The sequence below is a fragment of the Gymnoscopelus microlampas genome (genome assembly GCF_963454915.1).
Source record: "Gymnoscopelus microlampas genome assembly, chromosome: 17".
Classification (NCBI taxonomy): Eukaryota; Metazoa; Chordata; class Actinopteri; order Myctophiformes; family Myctophidae; genus Gymnoscopelus; species Gymnoscopelus microlampas.
In genome coordinates, this window is record NC_139954.1 from 13,447,019 (window position 1) to 13,469,821 (window position 22,803).

Consider the following 22,803-nt stretch of genomic DNA (forward strand, 5'->3'; position numbering starts at 1 on the left):
TGTCTTCATTTGGGGCCATCAACACTTTCCACAGCAAATATATTGTTTTGGAAGAAAATGCAACAAAGAGTGCTGTGTTTTTGATCAGTGGAACTTCCAATACAAAGCTGTCTTACTATAAAGTGTGTGTGTGTGTGTGTGTGTGTGTGTGTGTGTGTGTGTGTGTGTGTGTGTGTGTGTGTGTGTGTGTGTGTGTGTGTGTGTGTGTGTGTGTGTGTGTGTGTGTGTGTGTGTGTGTGTGTGTGTGTGTGTGTGTGTGTGTGTGTGTGTGTGTGTGTGTGTGTTGATGGGGAGGCTCTACCCTACATAAAGTAGGGGATATAAACTGGACTTGAAAGAGAAACCCCTCGCAGTGGAAACTACCCACAGGAAGATAGTGGTTTACCAACTGTCCAATCGCTGTTTCGCTTTGCGCTGGCGCAGAGGAGCGCATTTTGACTGCGTGTCTGTGTTTGTGCGTGTGTGTTCTGTTAATGAAAGACTTGCCTTAATGAGATCTGAAGGGATGAGGCTATTGAGGGCAGATGCTGAGATCTCCAGCTGAGTTCTCTGCACCAGACTGGGGAGGGGGGGGGGGGGGGTAGACAGACTGGAGAGAGCGAGAGAGTGAGAGAGCGAGAGCAAGAGCGAGAGAGAGAGAGAGAGAGAGAGAGCAACAGACAATATTATTGCAATGCATGAAAGGAAGACAGTGCCATCTAGAGACCTCACAGTGACAGCATTTTTGCAAACACCCATACTGTACACAGGTTCAGTTGAATCAGGGACATCAACAAAGCAATTGCTACCGCCTACAATAGGCTCTATTCACAGAAGCCATATTATGAAGACATTCACAGGTGTTACCAATGATACTAATGAAGGCTCTGTTCCATTCTGGTCAAACAGAGTCAGGGTGCTGATATTGTGCATGTTGGCCCACTGGAAACACTCTGTTACACCAGTGGGTCTACAGTTGGGGTCCAGGGACCCTCATGGGCTTCCAAATGGCCCATTACAGGTGTGTAACTCTGAGAGTGTACAAATGGAACCAAATGGACCCGTAAGGGTCCATTTGGTTCCATTTGTACACTCTCAGAGTTATGGGGGTCGTGGAAATCACTGTGCTACACTAAATGGAACAGAGCCTTCATTAGTATTATTGTTAACACCTGTGAAGGAAGTGATAATATCCACCTCAGTTTTTTTTTGCAGATTTACCTGATATGAGATCGGTGACATGTGACATTTGTTATAGACACCAGTGTTCTTGTCTGCAACATTCACATCCATGAACCACTTTCAACATATTTTTGGTTCTCCTTTATTTTCAAAAATAAAGGAGAAATAGCTGATCTACATGCTCACAATACATACCATTGAGGCGCGTTGTATCATGCCATTTGTATTACTTTTGAAATACGGTCACCCTCTATTTTCTTTATTTTTCTTTCTGAAATTCCACCTAAGTTGCATCCACCCACATGCACGCACACACATTTTGGCACCTCTTGAGAGCGTATGCAATATGCAACATGTTTGTGAAAAAAATCCTCCACTTCCCATGGCTCTTTGAGAAAGACAAGTTCCCCCTTCTTGTCGTTGCCAGAACCATTTGGACACCAGAACCACATTTCTTTCTGGAGTGCTGCTGATCCCTGCTGGTTCCACTGGCAAAGTCCAGTGGTTCCCAGGCCCCTGGTTTTTCCACGGGGTGTTTTGGGGCCAGAGCCTTTCACACCAAGACGCGGTTTCCTCAACTGTCACTACACCCAGGCCCATTCAGCAGTTCCACAATGATAACTCAATCCTCTATCATTCAACTCCATTAATTTCCTACAGGGGCGATCTCTCCGAACAGAGAGCATCAGACACCTCAACCATGGCATCTCTCACCGCACAACCTCGGAATAGCGCAAATAACTCATTGAGACCTGAAGCCGATTCTACATGTCTCCTAAATCCCAACAGTTTCCTTAAAAAAACGTATGTTTCTATATCAGTGGTGCTCAATCTTTTTCATGTCAAGGACCCCCAAAATGATATGTATTTGGCCACGGACCCCCATCAAAATATTTTGTTCCAGGGACCCCCCAGAAGCAAAGATTTGAGTTAAAAATGTTTGCTTTAAAAATATACATATTCAAAGATTTGCACACATTTTCACGAATTTTCAAAAATAGCAGATCTACAAGCTCGTAGCGCGGCACTCGGTGCCGCGCTATGAGCTTGTAGATCTGCTATTTTTGAATAGCCCAAAGTGTAAAATAATGCTTTTTAGCTCAAATCTAAAAATGACACAGTTCCAGGTCTTAATGGGATAAGAGAGAACCGCAGAAAGAAAGAGAAACAGAGGGAGCGATGTAGGAAAGAGTGAGAGACGCGTTCCAAATTCTAACAACAAATCGTGAGAAAACCCCATTTCATATCCACCCCATAGCAGATCATAGGAGCTGTGCTCTCTATCAGTGAGCTTAGCTGGCTGTGTCATCATCCATGATGTGAGCCTCTGGAGGCCCCGTGGAGAGGCTGTAGAGCCTGGAGCCCTCTGCTCCCCTTTGCATCCCTGCTGTTCATCACGATGACTGCAGAAAAACAACATAAATAAGTTGATTTTGAGTATCGAAAATGGACGCCTCCGTTTCAGCATATGCGGCAGGATACCGTAGCCGTCCCTTCGTCATACACGGATCACAATACATTTGCTTATTTAAAAAGTACAGCGATTTGTGCAGTTTTGATTGGTTTGGAGCAAAAGCACATCATGACTCCATCATTTTTATGGAGTCATTTATGTGTTCAGTGAGTTTTATGGATCCATGAAAACCTTGTAAATCTTTGCGTATGTTTAAAACGATACGCGGGTGAAAGAATCTCTCCTTGATCCCTGAAAAACTGCTTTTTTTTTTGGACATACATGGTTTGTGTCTTGCGAGGGGGGACATCCTGCCATTTTGGCACCAGGCCAGAGGGAGACAGGGGAATATACACTTTATCCACAAAGGGTCGGAATATATTTTGAGGTAGACCTATTTGTACTTTACTTCCAATTTCCAATACTTTTACTTCTACTCCACTACATCTCGGATCCAAATATTGCACTTTTACTGCACCACAATTATTTGAAAACTTTTGTTACTAGTTACTTTGCAGATTTTTATTATTATTACAAAACGTGAATTAACCCCTTCAGCCCTATTTAAACTTTGGCTATTTGAAAATAGCCGATCTACAAACTCACAATGCGTCGCATTGTGAGCTTGTAGATCAGCTATTTTCAAAAGATTTTTATATTTGAAAACTTGGGGGTTAATGGGATCTTCTGCATGATCAGTACTTTCTACTTTTGGGACTTTTAAGTCGATTTTGATACGAATACTTTTGTACTTCCACTCAAGTACATTTTGAATTCCGGACTTTCACTTGTAACAAAGTATTTCTACAGTACGTTGCACTATTGATACTTTTACTTACGTAAAACATTTGAGTACTTTTTCCCGCCACTGAACAGGTGACAACTCAGAACCAAAATATATATGAGTGAGTAGAATTACCCTCCAGAACTGATCAGCTACGTAAAGTCTACCGACGCTCGTCCAGATCAAAGGACTGCTGCACCAGCTGTGCGCCGTGTCACCCTGATATTTACGCTGAGGTGATTGTTGTTTTTCTAGATTTAACCAAAGCACACAGCTCCACACAGGCTTTGTCCATGACAGAGGCAAGGACAGTTTGGACGATAAAACAGATCTTGGAAGAGGTTGTGAGGAAAAAGAGAACGAATAATTCTTTCATGTTTACTCAAGGGAGATGGCTAACAGACACAGGAAGCATGAACAATAATCTCATTTTGGGAGAGGACATCTCAACACTTACGTTGTCCACTGGTGGCCAGTGTCCCCATGCATTCATACATTCAACCTGCAACTAAACTGCTCAAAAAAAGTTCGGAAACTTAACTTCGGTCAATTATATCTCCCATTTAATAATACCAATTGGTATTGTGTTTTATATCATTTTTATCGTTGATTAGTCACCTTTACAACGAGGTACAGCTTGTAAGGAACGTGCATTCGTGGAATGAGCAACACAGCTAAACGTGTGGGTAGCGCCTCCAAAAAATGTGCCAAAATCACCCAATATGCTTCTGTTGGTAATCACTCTTGTTTTGAGCAACCTGTCAGCACACACCTGCTGAGTGTGTGCCAGTAGTCACAGGTGTGTGACTGCCTCACAGGTGAGTGACTGGCACCTGAACATGGGTTCTGCAACTTTGTTGAGTTTGTACTCCAAGCAGCAACACTGCCCCCATGGAAAGATGCCACGTTTGTCCCTTCAGGATAAGGCCCGTGCACTAGGGCAAGTGAAGCTGGTGTTCCGTTATGCAGAGTGACAGCATTATTTGGTGTTAGCCCTGGTACCATTTCCAAACTTAGGACCAAGTTCTGTGAGACAGGTAAAGTCAACAAGGAAGACAACAACCCAGACCCCTTGCTTCACTGAGGAACCATAGATTTACAGGCAAGATTTGCACAACGGTACCAAAGACAGATGTCAAAGTTGCAGGGTCCATGCTCAGGTGCCAGTCACACACCTGTGACTGGCACACACCTGCCTGCAAATGGTACCAGGGCTGACATCAAATAATGCGTAATCTGCGTAACGGAACACCAGCTTCACTTGCCCTATTGCACGGGCCTTATCCTGAAGGGACAAACGTGGCAGTCCATGGGGGCAGTGTTGCTGCTTGGAGCATACATAAACTCAACAAAGTTGCAGAACCCATGTTCAGGTGCCAGTCACTCACCTGTGAGGCAGTCACACACCTGTGACTACTGGCACACACCTCTCAGCAGGTGTTTGCTGAGAGGTTGCTCAAAACAAGAGTGATTACCAACAGAAGCATATTGGGTGATTTTGGCACATTTTTTGGAGGCGCTACCCACACGTTTAGCTGTGTTGCTCATTCTACGAATGCACGATCCTTACAAGCTGTACCTCGTTGTAAAGGTGACTAATCAACGATAAAAATGATATAAAACACAATACCAATTGGTATTATTAAATGGGAGATATAATTGACCGAAGTTAAGTTTCCGAACTTTTTTTGAGCAGTTTATTTAGTATTTCAGACACTTGCCTTTAACCGCTTAAACACAAAAACAATCTCTATGCTTAAAATAGCCGATCCACAAGGTCTCAAATACTGGGGGTCCTTGCATACCCCCAGTATGCAAGGACCTTTAATCCCAAGTAGTTTTCTGTTCAGTTTCAGTATATAAGTGTTTGGTGTTGTTAATTCCCCAAGTTTGTAAATCCGTTCTTCGTCATTTTGTACATTTTTGTTGCCCTTGACTCCTTCACCCCGGTTCATTTTTATTGCTTCTCTCCACATGCCCTAGACCAGTGGTTACCAAATGGCGTGCTGTGGGATTTTGTGACAACCACACATTATTGTAATATAACAATAGAATAAGCTTGAATTAACAATTAGTAGGCCTACTCACTATTAGTACTTTGTGTGCACTCATTTCCTAATACAGAGGTTAATTCTATACCCCCCCAAAAAAATGTAAAAACTAAAACTAGCCTCCCTATTTTGTACACGTCATAATGGGTGACATTTTGAAATTGGGGTTCAGAAACAGCATATCTGCAACCTCACGGTGCACCGTGACGCGTTGTGAGCTTGTACTGTAGATCGGCAATTTTCGCCATGAATACAGGTGTGCCTTGAGATTTTGACTTGACCATTTGTGCGCCTTGGGCACAAGCTCTATGCTACTTTGTGGACGTAACAGTACGATCCGAGTCTACTACAATGTCCTTCATCTGTAAATGTACACTATGCAGTTGTACATAGAAAAACGCCCAAGATATAGTAGTGTTTGCAATAGTATTTGCACATTTATGCTCAGTCATATGATCGCGTTTATGATCAGAGATCAGACATACAAAGCCATGTGTGTGGACACTTCAGTACAATACAGTTAAGTATATACAAGGAAATACCAGGAATATTTGCAAAAATAGCAAAACGGCAGCAACCAAAAACAGATTTGGTAAAACAGGCTCACAGCGAAGCCAACCATCTGGGTCAGAGGAATTTCATTTCTCATAGATATCATTCAAATCACGATCGTAAGTAAATTACTTCATTTTCCATACCAGATTGTCATTGTCTCCCAGTATTTAAGTTTATGTTGGTATCGGACTGATATATCTTTGTGGCAGTTTTGTTATACAAAAGGGATTATCCATCAATGAAATCAGCCATTCAATCTCTGACATTTGAAATCCTCAACCACGATGGGTCTTCAATCACAGTCAGACAGTCTGTTTGACATAAGCAGTGTTTGAAATGAATGAAATTAACTTTTAAGGCATTTTAAGGGTGCTAGCATGCTATCCAACCATCTAAACAACCTACATTGTGAGCTAAGTTAATGATTGAGAACAAATGCCTGGGTACTTTGACCCTTGTATCTCTTTTAGCTTTTAATAAGGATGACATAGAAACATAAGCCTCTACTACTGTTGCAGTCAGTGTAGAGCAAGGACAAGTTATCTAGTTGAAGTGCATCACTGAGCCACAGCATAAAATGCTTTCTCTGCTTCAGATTATAGAACTATAAATTAGAGCCAGATTGATATATACAACTTTTTCGATGATCGGTGGTCAGCCAATTTGCAGCCGATGTGTCCTGATTTTTAACCACTTTCACCCTGGGCGTTCCTATTTTGGTCAAGTCATTCATAAATGACTTGACCAAAAAAATAAAACAATCTAAAACAGCAGATCTACAAGCTCACAACATGACGAGCTTGTAGATGGTCTATTTTTCAATTATAATTATTTTTGGAAAACTCAGTTTTTCAAACTGATTACACATTTTTCACTTTTTTTTAATCAGACAAAACATTGGTCTCGGTGGGCTAGGACCCTTCAAGAATTTAGATCGTACTCAATAATCCGGCATAGTTTGGACTCCACTGTAAATACATTTTAGTCAGTGCTTCTCACTGCAGTACGCAGCTAAAAAAAAGTGCTAATGAATTAAATTAAAATAGCTCATTTGGGGAGGAGAAGATCAAAGTGTCATCTATTAAGATAACCAGGTCACATGATTACATGTTATTCTAATGCTTTTTTCTGATGAGATGATTAGAAGGTGAGTGATTAGCATTTTCAGGCTGTAGTCACAAAGCTTTACCCATCAGGAATGGTTAGAAGCTTGACACAAAGGTTTCTGGTTGTGGATCACAGAGTAAGAGCGCATACCACATAAATAAGGCTACAGTCTTGACCCAGGTTTGAATCTGACCCGAGGCACTTTTTAATGCATGTCATCTGCCGCCCTTCCTTCCTGTCCCTCTGTTTACTGTCCTAACTGAATAAAAGCATAGAATGCCCAAAATAAATCTTTAAAAAAAAGAAAGGTTTATGGTTTGAGTCAGACCAGGCAGAATTCTGTTGGCTGACGTCAGACTCTTAAGGAGGAGCAGAGGGACACACCCTGTCAGTTCTGATGGAGCAGGAACCTCTTGATGGGGTCAGGGAGCGGTAGTGACGTCATGTGGTTCAGGCGGCTCTTGCCCATCGCTCTGCGTATCCTGATCCGACACAGGTGGGTCAGTCTATGAGGACATCCTGGGGAAGACAAAAAGGGATTGATTTTTAACTTTGGAACTCTCTATGGAAAAAAAAAAAAAAAAAACTGTCTATGGCAGTGGTTCTCAAACTTTTTCATGTCAAGGACCCCTAAATTGACACTTATTAGCCCGCGGACCCCCATTTGAAAAGATATGCCAGGGACCCCCATAAGAGAAGATTTATACGGCTCTAGCAGTGATTCTCAACCATTTTAATTTCAAGGACCCCCAGTTTGACATGCATTAGTCTATGGACCCCCATTTAATGGCATTTCTATCACTGGGACCCCAATTTATATTGTAAAATCAATGATAATGTAACTCTGAGAGTGTACAAATGGAACCAAATGGACCCGTTAGGGTCCATTTGGTTCCATTTGTACACTCTCAGAGTTACAGACCCATATGGGTCCATTTGGTGCCTAATCTATCATTTAGCTGGGGACCCCCTGGAACTCCCTCAAGGACCCCTAGGGGTCCCCGGACCCCACTTTGACAACCAATGGTCTATGGAAATGTGAACATGAAGCTACCGTCGTGTCTGACTGCCTTGAACGAGGCAGTCGATTAGAGCCAGATCGATATGTTGTCGGCCATTATTTGACTTTTTTGGACGACATCGGTATCAGCAATTATGCAGCCTGTGTCCCAATTAGCCCATTAAGAACGCATACTGTGTCATTTTAGATTTTTAGCTATAACCATTATTTCATACTCCGGGCTATTCAAAAATAGCAGATATACGAGCTCGTAAGTTCCACGCTACGGGCTTGTAGATCTGCTGTTTTTGAAAAATAATTTTGTGCAAATCTTTGAATACATGTATTTGTTTTTAACAACATTTTTAACTCAAATCTTTGCTTCTGGAAGTCCCTGGAACCAAATATTTGACAAATGTTTGCTTTAAAAAATATATATATTGAAAAAGTTTTACGATTTTTCATTGCGCGGCAAAAATAGCCAAAGAAATCTAAAATGGCACAGATACTTTCCCGGTCGAAATGGGTTAAAGGACCATTTCAACCGTATCTTCATAATTGATCCTCACTGATGCTCAAATAAGATGGCACTATTTATGTCTACATTCGCTCTGTGTCTCAGAAGAGGTCTGTGGATAGTTTAGAAACCTGCCTAGCAGAGAAATCATCTGTAGGCAGTTTTGGACAAAAACAAGATTTCAAACTTTCCTTATTTTTATTTCTATGCAAGAACAATGGCTTCTATTTGAGAAGGCTAACTTTCAAGGAAGAGAAAGGCTGTAGTTTCTGTTAGCTTGGAATCCGCATCGATTATGTTATTGGTAGGCAGGTTTCTCTCTATAGCCCACTAATGAGACGCAGAGTGAGTAGACAGAAATGTTGCCATCTTATATTTAGCATTAGTGAAAACTAATGTGCTCTTTTAACCACTTTCAACATGGTATACCTATTTTGAGCACGCCAGATGAAAATGTACAAGCTCACAATTTGTTGTGTTCTTGTAAATCAGTTCTTTTTAAAATGTTTTGAATAGGGCTTAATGTTTTTCATATTATTTATAACATGCATAAGCCAGCAATTTCCAGCATTTAAAATGATTCGTTGCCCCGTGTTTTAACCTAAGGGTTAAGAAATTATCTTGTCCCCACCAGCAAGACTACTGCATCTACAGCAGGGGTCTTCAACGTTTTCAGACCAAGGACCCCCTAGCTGAGAGAGAGATGAAGCAGGGACCCCCTACTCTATATTGTATAAAATTGTGTTTCAGATTTATTTATTTTTTACTTAGTCTGCTATTTTTTCCCTCTACACCTATAGCCTCTTTGCCAAAAATAGCCGATCTACAAGCTCTCAACGCCTCGCAGCGCGAGGCGTTGAGAGCTTGTAGATCTGCTATTTTCGGCTAATGTTCCCCTCAGAAAAGGAATTCTAGGGTTCAAGTGGTTAATGCAAAAAAAACTAAATCCTATCACACAAAGATTTGGCGGACCCCCTATAGTAGCTCTGAGGACCCCCTAGGGGGTCCCCGGACCCCCTGTTGAAGACCTCAGATCTAAAGTATACACACTAGCATCTCAAAGCCCCTCCAACAACAACAACAACAACAAGTGAACTCACTCCTAGCCTCCACGAAGACCCCCAGCGCCTCCGGATCCACCTTCCCCCGGTTGGCTTCGGTCGCCAGGCCCGTCTCGGCCCAGGGCACCAGGGCCGGGTCGGCCCCGTGGTCCAGCAGCAGCTGGACGAAGGCGGCCTCGCAGCCGTGGCGGAGGACGGCGTCCAGCAGACAGGCGGCCAGGCCTCGGGTCAGCGCCTCGTGGCAGACGGGGCCCGTGTAGTTGTAGTCCGGCTGGGCGCCGGCCTGGAGCAGCAGCCTGAAGCAGTGGAGGTGGTGGTAGGCGGCGCTGATGTACAGCGGGCACACCACCAGCGTGTTGAGGGTGCGGGCACTGAAGAGCGGCCGGGGACCCAGCTGGTGGTCCACGTCGACGTCCGCGCGGAACCTGGAGGGCGTCACCTTGTGTTAACCTATTCTACAATCTTCTAAAATCAGCAGTTATCGCACTTTCAAGGTTTTTTCAAAAAATGTTCAAAAATAGCAGATGTACAAGCTCGCAGCGCGGCACGAAGTGTCTTCTTTTTTATCATACAAGCATGGTCCATAAAGATGTCAATTCAGTTCAATTCAATAAAGCAATGACAACCAACAGAGTGATGGGAGGCAGAGGGACTGACATGCGACTGGGATTTGAACCCATGACAACCGCATGTCCCATAGACCAGCGGTTCTCAAACTTTTTCGTGTCAAGGAGCCCCAAAATGACATGTATATGGCCACGGATCCCCATCTCAAAATATTTTGTTCCAGGGACCCCCCAGAAGCAAAGATTTGAGTTACAAATGTTCGCTTTAAAAAGAAAAAAAAATATATATATTCAAAGATGTTCACGTTTTTTCACGATTTTTCTAAAATAGCAGATCTACAAGCTCATAGTGCACTCTGCGCTATGAGCTTGTATAACTGCTATTTTTTAACACATCGGGTGCCAAACACGGTCTGAACCGTGTGTTTACATAGTGGCGGTTCCGCTGCTTCGGTGCCGAACACGGTCTGAACCGTGAGTTTAGTCTTTTTGTTTTTTTCGTTTTTCTCCGCGCGGGCGGGGCTAGAGCAGCTCTGGGAGCACCCATTGTAATCCTGCGAAGGAAGTGCCAGATCGCTCACCGGAAACAATTTTTTTTCCCCATCCGCTTCCTGTCCATTTCCTACTTTGAAACGCCTATATCTCCGAATCTGTTTCCTGTGGGGAAAACCGGTCATGCGCGATGCACGATCCCCCCCCCCCCGTTGTAACTCGGCAGGGAAATGTTATGGTTCCAGCCTGTAGCCAGGCTCACGGCACAACATGAATCGATGCTTTTTTTTGCGTGGATTTGCTTGTAACGCACGCGGAAGCCTTAAACAGCAAAGCGCAGTCAATGGGGAGAATGCTGGCACCCACGGTAAGTTGTTATGAAAAAATGCTGGCACCCAATGTGTTAATAACCAAACTATAAATATGGTTAAAGTGGTTCAAATGATTGTGTGACACTATATTAACTAATTTTGCTGGGGACCGCCTTGGTACCCCTCTCCAAGGAGTACCAGGACCCCACTTTGAGAACCCCGGACCCCACTTTGAGAACCAATGCCGGTCCTCCTCACCTGATGAGTTCCTGCAAGATGTCCAGTCTCCCCACCCGCACGGCGTGGTAGAGCGGGGTGCTGCGGTGGTGCCGGCTGCCGTTGGGGTCCGCCCCGGCCTCCAGGAGGATGCGGACGCAGTCCAGGTGGCCGTTGACGACGGCCACGTAGAGCGCCGTCTGGCCCTTCACGTCCACCAGGTCCACCTTGGCGCCCTGGGCGATCAGGAAGGCCACGCAGGGGGCGTGGCCGGCCGTGGCGGCGATGCGCAGGGGAGTGCAGGGCAAGCAGCCGCAGCACCACACCGACTTCTCATTGATACGCCTGACGACACAAATAAAAAGGGACGATTGGCGTTGTTTAGTAGGACATAAAACAGCAGGTTCTCGGTTGATAAGAATCCAACAAAGACTCATTTTAGCTTAGCACGGGGGTCTTCAACAGGGGGTCCGGGACCCCTAGGGGGTCCTCAGAGCTACTATAGGGGGTCTGCCAAATCTTTGTGTGATAGGATTTAGTTTTTTTTACATTAACCACTTGAACCCTAGAATTCCTTTTCTGAGGGGAACATTAGCCGAAAATAGCAGATCTACGAGCTCTGAACGCCTCGCGCTGCGAGGCGTTCAGAGCTTGTAGATCGGCTATTTTTGGCAAAGAGGCTATAGGTGTAGAGGGAAAAAAGAGCAGACTATGTCAAAAAAAATGTTTTGATCTGAAACCCAATTTTATACAATATAGAGGGGATCCCTGCTTCATCTCTCTCTCTCAGCTAGGGGGTCCTTGGCCTGAAAACGTTGAAGACCCCTGGCTTAGCATATTCTTCAGTCACTAGCACTCATTTCTTACCCATCATTTAGCCATGTTACTTATTCTATGTGAGCAATATTCTGGCAAACACACATCAAACTTAAAGGTTATGAGTATCATTAAAATACCATCTATCTCCCTCCATCTATCTACTTATTTTGTTCCAATTATAAGGTCATTTGGGAGCACTAGAGCAGTGGTTCTCAAAAGTTTAAATTTTAAGGATCCCTATACCTCTGAGAGTGTATAAATGGAACCAAATAGACCCGTAATGGTTGATTTGGAAACCACCCCACAAGGAACCCTGAGGGTCCCTTTGAAAACCACTGCATAAAGAGGCATAAAGACACATGCTCATCTGACATATTATGTTTGTCTCCCTCACTGTCTGAAGCAGTCTTCCTGTAGAAGGTTCCTCAGGGTGTCCAGGTCTCCTACGTAGGCCGCGTTGTGGAGGCGCATGTCTTGTTGCTCTGAGGGCTTGTCGCTGAATTGTTCCAGGAGCCATTCCTTCAGGTTACGGCCTGGTGTGGACAGGAGCGGTTAAGAGACATTAATGGGCCCCGGTTCACTAAGCTGTTTACACTCATATTTTGAGTGTAAAGAGTATGTTTCTATATCAGTGGTGCTCGAACTTTTTCATGTCAAGGACCACCAGAATTATATGTATTTGGCGCAGACCCCCATCTCAAAATATTTTGTTCCGGGACCCCCAGAAGCAAAGAATAGAGTTAAAAATGTTCGCTTTAAAACAATATATATTCAAAGATTTGCACACATTTTCAAGATATTACAAAAATAGCAGATATACAAGCTCATAGCGCGGCACTCGGTGCCGCGCTATGAGCTTGTATATCTGCTATTTTTTAATAGCCAAAGTGTAAAATAATGCTTTTTTAGCTCAAATCAAAAAGTGACACAGATGCGTCCCAGGTCTTAATGGGTTAAATGGGGGCGTGGAGCAATGCAAAGGATCTTTCATATGAACGCGCCTCTGACCTTCAGGCAAAAATGAGGAACAACTGTGATGCGCACATATCAGGGATTTACACACCCCTTTGTGAATTGCACGTCGTTTTTTGATTAGAAAAAATACACCCTCCTTTAGTCACTTTATTTACACGTTATTTAGACCAGTGGTTCTCAAACTTTTTCATGTCAAGGACCCCCAAATTACCATGTATTAGCCCGCGGACCCCCATTTGAAAAGATATGCCAGGGACCCCCATGAGAGAAGATTTTTACGGCTCTAGCAGTTATTCTGAAACATTTTAATTTCAAGGACCCCCCCAGTTTGACATGCATTAGGCTATGGACCCCCATTTAATGGCATTTCTATCTCTGGGACCCTAATTTATATTATAAAATCATTGTTAATGTAACTCTGAGAGTGTACAAATGGAACCAAATGGACCCGTTAGGGTCCATTTGGTTCCATTTGTACACTCTCAGAGTTACAAAGCCATAAGGGTCCATTTGGTTACTAACTATCAGTCATTTAGCTGGGGACCCCCTGGAACTCCCTCAAGGACCCCTGGGGGTCCCCGGACCCCCCTTTGAGAACCAATGATTTACACTGACATTCACTAATTTAGAGCTTAGTGAATCGGGCCCATTGGCTGTAATAATATCCCAAAACATGTTATTTAATCAGATGCCGTTGTGAATGGCCTACAGAAGTTCAAACACTAGGTTCTCGGGGTGGCGCAGTGGTAAAGTCCCTGCCCACCACCACCACGGAGGTTGTGGGTTCGAATCCACTGTGGTATAGCCTACCTCCAGCTTTGTCGAGCGTCTATCTATGAGAACACACCTGGGGCCGGGGCTGGGGCGGCACCTGTCAGCAGGGAGTGTTGGGCGGGAAGAGTAGGAAGGAAGAAGGCCCTGCGTCCTCCCCAGGGGGGGCTCCTCACTGGCATACCCGTGGGAAGTAGGGGTGCTGGGGGGGCTGCAGCACCCCCTGAAAATAATGTATGAAAAAAAATATATATAATAAATAAATAAAATTATTAAAAACATTTTTGTTTGTTGTTGGTCGTTATTTGGGGGGGATTTAGTGCAATATGTGTTCTGGAACCGAAGCAACCGAATTAAAGTAACAAAAAAGGTTTAAAAAAACGGAAAATAACCGCAAGTAACCGAAAATTTTCGCGAGTCACGCACGCGCGTGCATGTGCGCGCACACAGCACCCGTACCATAAAACAACTTCCCGCCACTCCCGCAGCTGTGCTCACTGGCAGGTGAGTCAGTAAGATACAACAGCAGTGAAAACACAGAAATGTGTGGGGAGGAATTAATTGGAATAACAACTAACTTCGGGAGAAAAAAAACGGTGTTAAAACTAATTGGCTACTCTAAATTGACCAAAAAAAAGAATGACAAAAAAAGGTCAAACGCTGTATGAGATCATACAATTGTTAGCATAGTTAAAAAAAACATCCCAGCCCCTCCCCCAGGTTTTCACCTGAATAACATTGAACTCTTATGGCCTATAGCCCCTTAAACATACTTATGTTTTATCCCCCCTTTAATATCCTAAGATTAAATGTTTACAAGCTTTAGCCAGTTTCATATGGCATGATTTCAGCCAATGCACACAGCCTAGGGGCAGAAAACAGAACCAGCACCCCGCCCCGCCCCATGCAGCCATGCCATGCCTCTGCTGCTGTTATTGCAGCTTCATGCCGACTGCCAGCGGTGTAAAGTAATTAAGTACATTTACTCAAGTACTGTACTTAAGTACAATTTTGAGTTTTTTTTTTTACTTTGCTGGAGTATTTCCAATTTGGAGTATTTTTTACTTCTACTTCACTACATCTCGGAGGCAAATATTGTACTTTTACTCCACTATAATTATTTGAACTAGATTTTGATTATTATTACAAAACATACATTAACCACTTCAGCTCTATATACATTTCGGCCATTTGAAAATAGCAGATCTACAAGCTCACAATGCATGCAATTTTCAAAAGATTTGTAGGCTAAACATTTCATACATTTGCAAACTTGTGAAATGGGACATTCTGCATAATGAGTACTTTTACTTTTGCTACTTAAAGTACATTTTGATACCAATATTCAAGTACTTTTACTCAAGTAAAAGGTTTAATCCCTGACTTTTATAACAGAGTATTTCTACATTGCGGCTTTTACTTGTGAGTACTTTTTCCACCACTGCCTGTTACACCGTTTGCACTTGTAGTGGAGCGGCTAAATGCTTTTTTCTGGCAGAATCTTTCAGTTGATGATAAAAGCGTGAAAATTGGCATGAGCAGTCTCCATGGGTCACTTGACAAGAATATTGTCTGAGCCATTTGTAATTTCAAGATGGCGGCCATTTTTCAAGATGGCCGATACCTTAGTGGGCAGTTAAGTGATATGATGGTTTATTTGGTGATACAAGCATGAAAATTGGCATGAGCAGTCTCTGTGGGTCACTTGACAATAAGCCACCCACAGCTACTTGAAATTTCAAGATGGTGGCCATTTTTCAAGATGGCCGACACTTTAGTGGAGCATTTAAGTTATATAATGGTTCATTTGGTGATACAAGTATGAAAATTGGCATGAGCAGTCTCTGTGGGTCATTTGACAATAAGTCACCCACAGCTACTTGAAATTTCAAAATGGCGGCCATTTTTCAAGATGGCCACCACCTTAGTGGAGCAGTAAGCTTCAGAAATCATTTAGTTGGTGATACAAGCATGAAAATTGCCATGAGCCGTCTCAAAAGGTCATTTGACAAGAAACCGCCCACAGCCACTTGAAATTTCAAGATGTCTGCCGTGCGCCATGTGGATCCTTAAATGATACCTTTTCTCATAGAAATGTATTGGGTTCCTCAAAAAGCTCTGTCAAGAGAGGTTGTTTGACTGTGTTTTGTCTGACTCCTCGCCCACAAGCTGTCCAGTTTGGTAAAACCTGTCAGGAGTTGCCTCCCACCGGCATAGCTCTCAGTGTTCACTGAGGTAGGCTTGCACAAGCTCCCTTACCACGACAAGGTAACAGTCACAAGGGAGGATAATATATATCTTTTTTTTTTTAAACTAACAGCCATTACATGTGTCAAATAGATACTAAGGGGTGGGGAAACAAAAAATAAGATGAATAAATTAACACAGTTGTGGTGCTGATAAGCACAGTTGTGGTGCTGAACGGACAGTGCTCCAAAATTATGAGCAATGGCTAACACTGAATGGCAATAGCCACGGAACCATGACAAACTATACTAAGGAACTAAACTGAAAATGTGCTTCACTGTTAGATATGGCAGTGGAAGGTAGTGGAAGCAATGTTACAAAGTAACAACTGAAAATTACACAGTAATAGACTAGATACAAAGTAAAACATGATGCGCCGATGTGGCGAGGGGAAGCCGAGCCATAGGCCTACCCTTGAAAACACAGAGGACAACGGGGAATAACTCTGGCAAAATAAACATGCAAATATAGGTTCTAGCAGGGGCAATTACATAGGCATGTGAAACTGGGTCCATATCTGAAGCACTTACACCTTCCAGTACATGCCTTGGTGCACCCACAATTGGTCAACTCCCAACAACTCTCCGCAATAGGTGGAAGTGGAGTCCAGAAGACTTTCCACTTCTCGTCCTGTTCCACCCATCCCCAGTCAGATGGGCTCGGCATTTGTGGAGGTCGCTTCAATGCCTGTCCCCACACGTATCCAGCCTCATAAGAAGCACGTTTGGCATGCTCTTTGAGTGCTGCTTGAGTTGGCAGGATCAAGTCATATCGTCTTTGCTTTCTGGCAAAGAGATCAAGCCTGGCCTCGTTCACAGTTGTGACATCACTGGACCGGTCATACATTAGATCTTCTTAGTCTCTTGACATGGATATCTTTGGTATCTTCAGTGTATTCAGCAGATGTAGATGCTCTCTTTTGGGCCCTTTCCAGCTCTGTGTTGTTGAACAGCTTGAATGATATGTTGCTCTGTTTCTTGTCAATGTGCTTTCTATGCCATCACCTTCATCTAGTCGGGTTGGACTAAGTAAGATAGGCAGAGCATTGATCTTATGAAATAATGGAACATTTCTTGCAATGGTATCATGACCAGTACGATCGTGCTCTCTGTTGAATAAACTTGGCTGAATGAGTTTTTCCTTGGTGACCTGCTGACAAATGAAACATCTGTCCCAGTTAGTTTTCACAACTGTTATGATGGCTTCTGCCATGTCTGCAGCATAGGCAGAGGCAGAGGGTTTATCCTTTTACCACCTTTTACCAAGCACTTTGATGTATGGGATACAACTAAGTTTGTGCCTTAACCCAACACTTAGTCCGATCGTTCATCCAATGCCATTTAAATCCGATGTGATCTGTACACCATCCGGTTAATTAAAACCCCATTAACCTTGGCTAGGCTCTCCCGCGCTGGCACAACCTGTCAATTCAGGTGCGGCTATCTAACTGTTTTGGGGTAAATTACAACATTTGGGATACTAACTTTCAATTAGCTGACATTGAACCCCACTCTGAGGTTTAACAGCAGTGATATATCACCAGTGTGCCCTGGTAGAGCAGATATTCACTCTTATCTAATCTATCTATGATCAACAAATCAACACAACTGTTTTAGCATAATAATAATAATAATAATCGTCCTTAATGAAAAAAAACCCCGTACATTTCTATGAGAAAATGTCTTTTGAGGATCCAGGGGGTGACCATCTTGAAAATAGAAATTTCAAGTGGCTGGGAGTGTTTTCTTGTCAAGCAACCCTTAGAGACTGCTCATGCCAAATGTAATGCTTGTATCACCAAATAAACCATTATATAACTTAATTGCTCCCCTAAAGTGTTGGCCATCTTGAAAAATGGCCGCCATCTTGAAATTTGAAGTAGCTGTGGGTGGCCTATTGTCAAGTGACCCAGAGAGACTGCTCATGCCAATGTTCATGCTTGTATCACCAAATAAACCATTATATAACTTAATTGCTCCACTAAAGTGTTTGCCATCTTGAAAAATGGCCGCCATCTTGAAATTTCAAATAGCTGTGGGTGGCCTATTGTCAAGTGACCCACAGAGACTGCTCATACCAATTTTCATGCTTGTATCACCAAATAAACCATCATATCACTTAACTGCCCACTAAGGTGTCGGCCATCTTGAAAAATGGCCGCCATCTTGAAATTACAAATGGCTCAGACAATATTCTTGTCAAGTGACCCATGGAGACTGCTCACGCCAATTTTCACGCTTTTATCATAAATTGAAAGATCGTAGCACTTAGCTGCTCCGCTATTGGATTCGTAAGAAAGCAATAAAGCAGTGGTTCTCAACCAGTGGTCCGGGGACCACCAGTGGTCCTTGAGGGGGGTACCAGGGGGTCCCCAGCAAAATTACTTAACATAGCATCACAATCATTTCAACCATTTAGCTTTGGCTATTCGAAAAATCTTGTGAATGTGTGCAAATCTTTGAGTATATGTATTATTTTTTTAAGCACATTTTTAATTCAAATCTTTGCTTCTGGGGGTCTTCCCTGGCACAAAACATTTTCAGATGGGGGTCCGCGGCAAAATATGTATCAATGTAGGGGTCCTTGGCATGAAAAAGGTTGAAACCCACTGCAATAAGGCATGACTCCTTCTCATTCATTCATTCATTCATTCATTCTAGCTGTAGAATACAACTCTCGTAGACGTATTTATGATTCTGACGTTTTCAATCTACGAGAGTTGTAGGGTTCACCCCCCATGGACACAGGGACTTTCAGCACTATACCCCGTAGACACTCCAAACATGTACACATTGAAAATAAAGGTGCTTACCCCCACGCCCCAAATGTTAACTCTCTCTACGGGGTAGTAGTTTAATGTAATAATCCATATATTTCAATAAAGAAGTGTTTTAATGCCGTCTGTGGCCGAACGCCATTTTTTCACCCTCGTTTACTTCCTGTTTACATTGAGTGTAATTCCGGGTTTCACCAGATGGGGCGCGTCACTACCGCCATTGGGAACATCCGACATAATCGGCCACAGACAGCATTAAAACACTTCTTTATTGAAAGATACGGATTATTACATTAAACTACTACCCCGTAGCGAGAGTTAACATTTGGGGCGTGGGGGTAAGCACCTTTATTCTCAATTTGTACATGTTTGGAGTGTCTACGGGGTATAGTGCTGAAAGTCCTTGTGTCCATGGGGGTGAACCCTACAACTCTCGTAGATTGAAAACGTCAGAATCATAAATACGTCTACGAGAGTTTTCTACAGCTACATTCATGCATTAGTGATCATTACCTGCAGCTGTAGCAGTGGGCAGATCAGACACAGTGATCAGAGGAGGTAATAAACTGCTGCTGGGCGGCTCGTCAACATCACTGTCTGACCCGTCGGCCATCGATCAGCGTCTCTAGTTTAGCTATTCTGTGATCAATACCTTTGAATTGGAACTATAGAAACCCTAGAGAGTCGTGATGATGATCAGCGTGTGAAATAGCAACAGAACAGATCAGATCAACCGGCAGGGACAATGTAAACTAACAGGAAGGTTTCAGTGTGAGTGTGGTGCTGTACTTCCTGCCTGGATGCTCCTATTTTGGAAAGATTTAAAGGGGAACGACGCCTCCTTCCCTTTAAACGTTTTCCCAAACGTGGATTTGGGTTTGGGAAGAAAAAAAAAGAAAAACACATCACACCCTTTTTCTAATTTGTGCCAGTGGTGTAACTAAGACATTTACTTTACTAGCCCTGATGACTGTCATGGTATGAAATGGGACATTCTGCATAATGAGTATACTTTCTACTTTTTGGTACTAATACTTTTGTACTTTAATTTTGAATTCCGCACTTTCACTTGTAACAGAGTATTTCTACATTGCAGTATTGATACTTTTACTTACGTAGTTAATGTGAGTACTTTTTCCACCACTGCCAAAAGTTAAGAGACATTGTTGGACTAAATATATAATTGATATTAACACGGCTATGCTGGCATGCCATGGGTTAAACCAGGGGTCTTCAACGTTTTCAGGCCAAGGACCCCCTAGCTGAGAGAGGGATGAAGCAGGGACCCCCACTATAATGTACAAAATTGTGTTTAGATTAAACTTTTTTTGTATTACTTGGTCTGCTCTTTTTTCCCTCTACACCTAAACCTCTTTGCCAGAAATAGCCAATCTACAAGCTCACAACGCCTCGAAGCGTGAGGCGTTGTGAGCTTGTAGATCTGCTATTTTTGGCTAAAGTTCTCCTCAAAAAAGGGATACTAGGGTTCAAGTGGTTAATGTAAAAAAAAAAATCATATCACAAATATTTGGCGGACCCCCTGTAGTAACTCTGAGGACCCCCTAGGGGTCCCGGACCTCCTATTGAAGACCCCTGGGTTAAACAGTAGACTGGAGAGACAATATGAGCAGGCTAAATGACGCGTTATTATGAATCCCACGCCGCGTCCTGGATTTAGACCCGCCTTACGTGTCTGATTGGCTCCCCGGCAGGCATAGTTTTACTGAGGTTAGGGTTAGGGTTAGGGTTAGGTTTAGGCATAGTCTTACTGAGGTTAGGGTTAGGGTTAGGGTTAGGTTTAGGCATGTGACACCTGTAGCCTGTAGGAGAATTGCTTGGGCCATGGCAACATGACAGTGGGGCCCCCATGGATAATACAGAAACCACCGCATTTTTGTCAGTTCAAGGCCCCTAAAGAATCTTATATAACAGTGGTTTTCAACCTTTTTCATGCCAAGGACCCCTAAATTGATATACATTTGGCCGCGGACCCCCATCTGAAAATGTTTTGTGCCAGGACCCCCCCAGAAGCAAAGATTTGAATTAAAAATGTGCTTTAAAAATATATATATACTCAAAGATTTGAACACAATTTCAAGATTAAAAAAAAATAGCAGATCTGCAAGCTCATAGCGCGGCACCTGCTATTTTTGAATAGCCAAAGCTAAGTGGTTAAAATGATTGTGACGCTATGTTAACTCATTTTGCTGGGGACCCCCTGTTACCTCCCCAAGGACCACTGGTGGTCCCTGGACCACTGGTTGAGAACCACTTTTATATAAAAAAATATTCATATTTGGTGCCAATGCCTGTAGCATTGCTTTCCAGAGTCCTTACATGTAGTAAATTTAGTCAGGTGAGCACAACCGAGTGGGACAATAAAGTCAATAACCATATCCCCTTTCTGGTAGAATGAAATCCCCTAATACAAGTTCATGGATCTGAATTGTTGAATTGAATTTGTACTGCTGCTGTCTGATAACTCGAGGAGATATGCTGCTTTGAATGTAGGCCTACTAACCTGTAACACAGTGGTTCTCAAACGTTTTCATACCAAGGACCCCCAAAATGATATGTATTTGGCCCCCATCTCAAATATGTTGTTCCAGGGACCCCCAGAAGCAAAGATTTGAGTTAGAAATGTTTGCTTAAAGATATATATATTGCACAAATCTTCCACGATTTTTCAAAAATAGCAGATATACAAGCAAGCTCATAGCGCGAGCTTGTATATCTGCTATTTTTGAATAGCCAAAGTATAAACGGTTAACATTATTGTGACGCTATATTAACACATTTAGCTGGGGACCCCCTGGAACTCTCTCAGGGGTACTTCTCAATCATTTAATGTAATAATCCATATCTTTCCCCCACCTTGAGAACCAATGCTGTAACATATCAAAGGCTTATAATAATTATAATAAATGAAACCGCTTGGTCAAAGCAGGCTGTAACTCAAAGGAATAGTCATTTCAAAAACATTGTTTTTGCACCAAAGTTGTTCTACTGGTCAAAGAATTGTTCACCGGTCTCGAGAGGGCTCTAAGCTATAATAAAACACAACATACATTTTAATATGTTTAAGTACTTTTTGACTTCTCGACTCCTATAAATCCATCATAAAAATAGGAGTGCCTGCTCAGGGACCTGACTGAGTTCAGGGACAGTTTGATGTATACCTTGTGGCAGTGCACTGGATACGAGCATCACTGTAACTGCACTAACATGTTAATGCAAATGCACCATCTTTTTACAGGTTATCTAACACATTGGTTCTCAAAGTGGGGTCCGGGGACCCCCAGGGGTACGTGAGGGGATACCAGGGGGTCCCCAGCTAAATGATTTATAGGAACCAAATGGACCCTCATGGGTCTGTAACTCTGAGAGTGTACAAATGGAACCAAATGGACCCTAACGCTAACGGGTCCATTTGGTTCCATTTGTACACTCTCAGAGTTAAATTAACATTAAGTTTACAACATGAATTGGGGTCCCAGAGATAGAAATGCCATTAAATGGGGGTCCGTAGCCTAATGCATGTCAAACTGGGGGGTCCTTAAATTATAATGATTGAGAATCACTGCTATCTTCTCTTATGGGGGTCCCTGGCTTATCTTTTCAAATGGGGGTCCCTGGCTTATCTTTTCAAATGGGGGTCCGCGGGCTAATAAGTGTCAATTTGGGGGTCCTTGACATGAAAAAGTTTGAGAACCACTGATCTAACATGATAATGTGAATGCACCATCTTTTTTTTTACACGCCATCTAACCAGGGCCGGATTAACCCTTTGTGGTGCCCTGGGCTACGACCAGGCTTGGTGCCCCCCCCCCCCCCGCCACAACTAGTCTCGCGTAGCCAGACAACTATTTCACAAACTCCGAAAAATTGTGGGTGGCAACAGTCTGGCCATGCGACTTTTGTAAGAAGGTGGGCCATCCGTG

At 43.1% G+C, this 22,803-nt stretch overlaps 1 protein-coding gene across 2 annotated transcripts; it reads right to left on the minus strand.

The window, feature by feature from the left end:
• Window positions 1–460: 460 nt before the first annotated feature.
• On the minus strand, window positions 461–19,623 carry asb1 (ankyrin repeat and SOCS box containing 1). Of its 2 annotated transcripts, XM_084084447.1 has the most exons (6): window positions 19,376–19,623; window positions 12,488–12,626; window positions 11,317–11,619; window positions 9,729–10,114; window positions 7,496–7,630; window positions 461–589 (listed from the first exon to the last, which is right to left on the minus strand). In XM_084084447.1, exons 1-5 carry the CDS (start codon window positions 19,473–19,475, stop codon window positions 7,500–7,502), a joined length of 1,059 nt encoding a protein of 352 aa, XP_083940573.1. In that variant the 5' UTR covers window positions 19,476–19,623; the 3' UTR covers window positions 461–589; window positions 7,496–7,499. The 2 variants fall into 2 exon arrangements, with proteins under 2 accessions (XP_083940573.1, XP_083940572.1); XM_084084446.1 differs by lacking the exon at window positions 461–589 and having other exon boundaries at window positions 5,754–7,630.
• Between the last annotated feature and the right edge of the window lie 3,180 nt (window positions 19,624–22,803).

Excerpts from the sequence above, each read along its gene's own strand:
- asb1 (XM_084084447.1), bottom strand. The coding sequence starts at position 19,475 with ATGGCCGACGGGTCAGACAGTGATGTTGACGAGCCGCCCAGCAGCAGT. Across the intron at positions 12,627-19,375 it reads GCCCACTGCTACAGCTGCAG|GCCGTAACCTGAAGGAATGG; the intron begins GTAATGATCACT and ends TGTCCACACCAG. Across the intron at positions 11,620-12,487 it reads CAGGAAGACTGCTTCAGACA|GCGTATCAATGAGAAGTCGG; the intron begins GTGAGGGAGACA and ends TTGTGTCGTCAG.